This window comes from Cupressus sempervirens, chromosome 5 (genome assembly GCF_028749045.1).
Source record: "Cupressus sempervirens isolate cs-2001-9-10 chromosome 5, ASM2874904v1, whole genome shotgun sequence".
Taxonomy (NCBI): Eukaryota; Viridiplantae; Streptophyta; class Pinopsida; order Cupressales; family Cupressaceae; genus Cupressus; species Cupressus sempervirens.
The window spans coordinates 512,339,255-512,345,485 of NC_143122.1; the positions used below are offsets into that span (position 1 = coordinate 512,339,255).

Below are 6,231 nucleotides of genomic sequence, written 5' to 3' on the forward strand. Positions count from 1 at the left end.
TTTATTTGTGAATTGGTCCCTCAATTATTTGTGAATTGGTAACTTAATATATTATTGAACCAGCAGAATTTTGTTTGAGGTTTGTTGGACTTTAGGTACATGAGCCAAAATACATATTAACTTAATAGATTTAATCAATCCTATGTGCTTATCAGGCCTTTTGAATGTGAAGCCAGTCACTAATAATATATTGCCACTGCATTAAATCAAGTTGACACAAACATAAGGTTGCAAACAATTACTGACTTGCAAGAGATTCCATTACTGTTTCCTCTGTGTGAATCTGAAACAGCAAACAAGAACCGTGAACAGTATTGAGGCTCTGTTGCATGTAGATGTAACACATGACTTCCAGTTGGAAAGGTGAATAGTATCAACAGTTCAAACTTCAAACTGTGCACAGACTAGTCAGAATTACAGAGAGGTTGTAGGGGTTGACATGTTAGATTTCTGGGGCAACATTATATTCTGAGTAGTATACCAGTTTGAACCTGAGTTTTCATATTAGAGAGATCTATGGGATTTGTGGGGAATAATTTTCTGAGTTCAAATAATATTTGACTGAGCACCCAGAACACACATGGTTGATCATTGAGCAATAACATAGTTAGAATAACTGATATGAGAACTTTCTGAGCACTGGAAACACAACTTTCAGTACTGAATTAAGCAGAGACAATCGCCTAAGGTGATTAAGCTACAGCATTGATTTCAGTAAATGAAATCAGCAAATAGGGGCATTTGCAAAAGAGTAGAAAAAGACTTTTAAATCAGAGAACACTGAATGCAAGTGCTGAGCATTGTAATCTGCTGATAAAGGTCAGAGTTTTAATTATCAATAATTCCAATATATATTAATGTTAGCTGATTTATATGCATGTTTGTCTGTTAATGATTGCCAAACGTTTATGAACATTTCCTTCTCTCTTTAAATGATCTTCTGTTAGACCAAACTGCAAGTTCAAAGGGCCTGTAGCTCTGAATGCAAACGTACTGTTTGTAGAAATTTCTGCTGCTTAAACTGGGATATTACAGTAGCATAAACAAAATCCTGAACCTCCAGAGTGAAACCAGCTTCTCTACAAACACCAAGATATCAGAAGTATACAACGTGTTTGATAATATGCTCATGAGAGTAACAGTAAAACTTTAAAATACTTAGTGGGAATCTTACAGGCATCACGTAATCCATTCCATTACAATGCAGCGCTGCCTCTGTATTTGAAGGTCACAAATTTATGCTATATAATCTGCTGTATAAGTTTGATTGATGTGATGATTATCCATTAAATTGGACATTGGAACACATTGAAAAGAATAAATCTAACTGTAAGCAAACCCCCTTTTGCGAAAAAAAAATGTAGAGGCAAACAAGGGTAGACCTTTACATGTACTCCAATAATAAGTCCTCTAGATGCCATAAACAGATTTAATTATACTTGAACATTTTTCTAGGGCTTGAAATGAATTCAACGAGCGTCTGTTTTTTTCCCTCCATTCTAATAATTTGAGTTTTCTCAGTTGTAAGACTTGGAAAGAACCACTTCTTGAACAATCAGCTTAGGAAGAACCAGTTTTCTCCTTAGGGTGCCCTAGCCACATCATAAATCATAAGTGCCAAGAATGCCTTAACTAACTGCAAAATGAAACTGGGATATTTTGAGAATATGATGAGCAACAAATGAAAATTAAGTTAACCTTGGTTTGACAACAGTCCATGCTTGTAATTATTGACATTGGGCTTCCTGCATTTAATCATCTTTGCCTCAGAAATTAATTAATCGGTCAAAATAAATGAAAAAATTAACCAGCCTACTGCATTAAACAATTTCCAGTCTTGTCTTATTTCAAGGCGATGATTCTTACCAAAGCATGTCTTGCACCCCTCAACATGTAAATTTAGCACATTCGTTACCTCAACAAGTGACACACACAAAGCTATATGTCCATGGCTAGCTAATCACAAATGTAACCAAAAAAAGCGACCATGATTAATCCTCCTTGGCAGACTAATTAGATCCCAAGGAACAGAGAGTTACCATTGGTTCGAAATCATGTGTCAGAAGAATATTATTAGGACGTAGATCACGATGTACAATACAACCAACACGACACTCTTCATGTAGATACCTCAGCCCTCTAGCTGCTCCTATTGCTATTTTCTGACGTGCAGACCATTCCAAAGTTTCCTGATTTTGACCTACAAAGAACAAATTCATATAGTGAGGAAACTATATATCCACAATTATCCCCATGCCCATTTACTTGAATACTTTCAAACAAAACTGATGGATACAGTTAAAAACCTTCAAAATTCAACAGTTAAAAGTAAACAAATGGTTACCATATAAATGTGTGTCCAGTGAACCATTACAAATATACTCGTAAACAAGAAGCCTTCGCTTATTTTCAATACAATATCCAATCAGTGTCACAACATTTCGATGTTGAGCACAACTCAAAACTTCCACTTCTGAGCAGAATTCTAAATCTCCTTGAGAGCTTGCAGGCTTATGCTGTTTAACGGCTACGATCTGGCCATCTGGAAGAATGCCTCTATGAACAGATCCAAAGCCACCTTCTGCCAAGAAATTCGCCTGTGAAAAACCATCAGTGGAATGCTGAAGTTCTGCATAAGAAAACCACCTTGGAGGCTTGCCAAAAGCAGGGGCCTTGTGCTGACAAATTGAACAGAGAGGTGGAGGACCAAGAGGTGCATTTCTCTCTAATGCCATTGCTTTTCTTACAGTAGATGTTCGATCTAAATCAGCAACACGGTTTTTCTTGCCTATTCTGGTTTCTTTGTCCAACTGGGAAAATCTGTCATGTAGGCTCCTTGTAGTCTCAGATTTGGAATTAAGGTTCTCAATATCAGATTCGGAGGTTCTGGTCTGTAACATATTTTCCACCGTCCATTTTGAGGGAAGCTGACAAGCATTAGAGAACTTGTCTGACATACCCAAATTTGGAACAGGGCCAGGCAATGTTCCAGCCATAGAGCTTAAGGGAAATGTGGATTTTTTAATTTCTCTAGAAAAGGAATCCCTGAAAACTGATTCATAGTCAAGACAAAAAATGCCAAAATCAATTAAGTAGCAAAACCATGGTGAGACTGAAAAATAAAAACTTGTTCTATGCTTATGCACAAGGTATTACATGAGATTGAGTGACACTTCGTAAAGAACCAGCTCTGCGTCTACAATAGAAGGAAGTACGATAGATAGTTTCAAGATACACTTTCAGAATTTTCAAAACATCTACTTTCATTTTCATGGGCTTTATAGTACCTGGATATGGCTTCGCATGCAATTGGTTCTGGTAATACATATCAAAATTTGCAGCGGGAGAACTCGAATCTTCACTGTCAGAATCTGATATAGTAATTTCATCTTCAAAATCTGTTGTTTCAACTTCCTGACAATTTTTATCTCTAACAATTGTTTCTGAAGGCTTTATTATCACATTAAAGGCCATAAACGGGGAAGTCCACTGATCAGAGCTGGAAGTAGACGATGTGGCAACCTCTGTAGCTGTAAATGGCGTTCCCAAATCTGGACTACTAGAGGGAGTCGCATATCCTCCGCGAACAGAAACCAGTACTTTGTCTGTGTTATTTTGTGTGGCTTTGCCTTCAACTTTGATCAAATCCAGGCAAGGTGAAGAACACTCTACAGCATCTACTCTATGAGATCCTGATAAGTTTAAACGAAGAATTTTGGGGCTAGACCGCTTCATTACCACAAGATTGCAGTGTAGTTCTTCCATGCAATACTTCTCTTCTTTCTTTAGCTGCCTGCAGCAAATTTTATCAAAACCGGCATCGCCAAAAAAAAATCAGGGTTGTAAAGCTTCAAAGTGGTAATAGTAGAACACATTTATTATATCAGATTTTCACGCTTAGAACTCTCGAAGGAAATTAGAGAAGGAAATAAAGATAGTAATTTTGTTTACTTGTCCAAAATAACCCAGGTTGCTCGCAATTTTTTTGCTTCAGAAGCTACTGCGCCGGGGGATTCCGCAGAGACTACCTTTGCATTTACAGTGACCTGCAGCATAGGACTCCATAGCTTAAGCTGTTGAATATATCAGAGGTGAAAAAAGAATAAATGGCTATGCAATGAATGCTTTAAAAGCAATTTGATTTTCAGAATGTTAAATTGCATAGAGTTCGCTAAATACAGACGACAATTATCCCTAAATGCCTAGCTTTGATTTTGCTGGAACGGGACAACTGCAAGAGTTTAAACAATCCATATGTTGTTTAGGTCGAAATAAAAATCGATCAGCACCCTGGTGCTTTGTACACCTAACTGTAGGTGGTTCAGTAAGCGTGTCTGCTTGTAAATTGTAGGAAGCCGTTTGTTTACATGAAGTGATGAGCATCTATGGTAGGTATTTCAAAAGAAGAGAAGAAAACACTAGCGTTAAAACAAAATAGGTTACGGTTTACCTTGTCTGTGTCGCAGATATTGTTGAGCTGGAGCACCATTTGAGTACACGAATCGCGGATTGCATCCCTACGTTCCTGGGAAAAGTATCCGTTGTGGCTTCTCTTGTAGCCACCGGCACAGTCCCGGGCAAATATTGGAAAACCTGGTGACCTCCTACCTGAACATATAACAGACAAAAACATGTAGCAGTTGAATAACCTCTCGTCCCGAGCGAGGAAACGAATCTGACATTGAGTGCGAAATGTTACCCGATTTATCCGAAGAGATGAGGGCCAGAATGGTTACGCAGTCTCCCGGTTGCACGACATGCGTAAGAGCCCATTCCAAAGCGCATTTCTTCATCTCCTTAGCGCCGCCATTGACAGCAACCAGAATCTTTTCGCCTCCACGCGCATTAATACAACTCATGATGCCGAATGGACTTTCGCCGTCACCGCCAAATCGCAGTTCGTCTCTCCTCCCCTGACATTACGATCTCACCAAAAGGGATCTTCAATATCAAATCGTCCAGCGTCTTCCTGCAATTGAAAGGCGTGTTCCCGTAAATGTTAATACACAAATGGCGTCCTTGTGATCCAGACAGGGCTGTCTATCTTTTTACTCTTGAGAACTGCAAAACAGTCTTATATACAAGATCCAAAAGCAAACATGGAGCTGTAACACTTGATGTTCATCGGCTCCATTGTATATCTTATGAAAAATTACTATTGCGAATCAGTGAGGCTGAGGTTGAGGCGAGTAAATGAAAATCCCCGATTCCATGGAGAAAGGAGTGGGTCAAAGTGAAGCTATCGCTTTCATGTGCTATAGAGTTCGGGGTTGAGAAGCGGATGTGGAGGCGCTAAGACTGGCTGTGAAGCCTGTAAACTGACGTCTAGGTCAGTCAGTTGTCATGGCCCCATTCCCTCCTTTCTTCTAGTCCAGCTACCACTTTACCCCTCCAAACACCTAACGCTCTAGCCCACACCTCCTTGGATTTAATGGAGTTAACGTATGGAAATTTGGTGACATCACAACTCGGAGACTTGAACTTTTAATGACAAGAACAATACAACAACTTAGTCATAATAACATGTACATATAGGAAAGTTTTATTTATATTATAGAAAGAATATTATTTTATTCACATGAGTCCAAAATGAACTTTCTGCCTATTTTTTTGTTGACTTGGTTCTAACACATTTCGAATTAAAAATTATTAAAACTAGCACTTTTATAGAAAGAGGTGCAAGGGGTAGGCTGATAGTTTTTATTAGAAAAGAAAAAATTAAAAGATGTAAAATTAAAAGAAAGATTTCCAATTATGATAGAATTATTTCTTGTATACAATAGAGACATATACACATGATTAAACATTTTTGTTGGTTTTCATTTTCATATCATTTTGTATGGATGGAAGAAATGCTTCAACGAGTCATATATTACTTACAGCGATGAAGCATATAGAAAATGCTTCTAGTGAAAAATAGGGGAAAAAATAAAAAGAGGAAATTGAGAACTTGAAGCTACAAATGGCAGCTATGAAGTATATGGAAAATGCTCATACTGAGAATAGGAACTTACTTCTCATCAAGAAGATGCAGAACATAGCCCGGCCATGCCTAGATCACCTAAATCTTGTGTGCACCCAAAAAACAGGAAACTCGCTTGGGTGATTGGTAAGGGTAATGCAACAAAAAATCGATAGACAAAGAAAGTAGAGCACTTGGGAAAGATGAGAAGTAAGTGACCTAAAACATACTTAGACACATCTCTCTTTGAAACACTCTCACCTCTACCA

General features: G+C 38.1%; 1 protein-coding gene across 1 annotated transcript in view; it reads right to left on the minus strand.

The window, feature by feature from the left end:
* LOC149556953 (inactive protein kinase SELMODRAFT_444075-like) overlaps window positions 1–5,503 on the minus strand; it is a 79,064-nt gene extending 73,561 nt beyond the window's left edge. The window contains exons 1-6 of the mRNA XM_089831594.1: window positions 4,700–5,503; window positions 4,451–4,608; window positions 3,952–4,046; window positions 3,288–3,793; window positions 2,345–3,052; window positions 2,040–2,200 (exon numbers count right to left, since the gene is read on the minus strand). Coding sequence (XP_089687720.1) covers window positions 2,040–2,200; window positions 2,345–3,052; window positions 3,288–3,793; window positions 3,952–4,046; window positions 4,451–4,608; window positions 4,700–4,859 — 1,788 coding nt within the window. The 5' untranslated portion in view covers window positions 4,860–5,503. The remainder of the gene's footprint in view (window positions 1–2,039; window positions 2,201–2,344; window positions 3,053–3,287; window positions 3,794–3,951; window positions 4,047–4,450; window positions 4,609–4,699) is intronic.
* Between the last annotated feature and the right edge of the window lie 728 nt (window positions 5,504–6,231).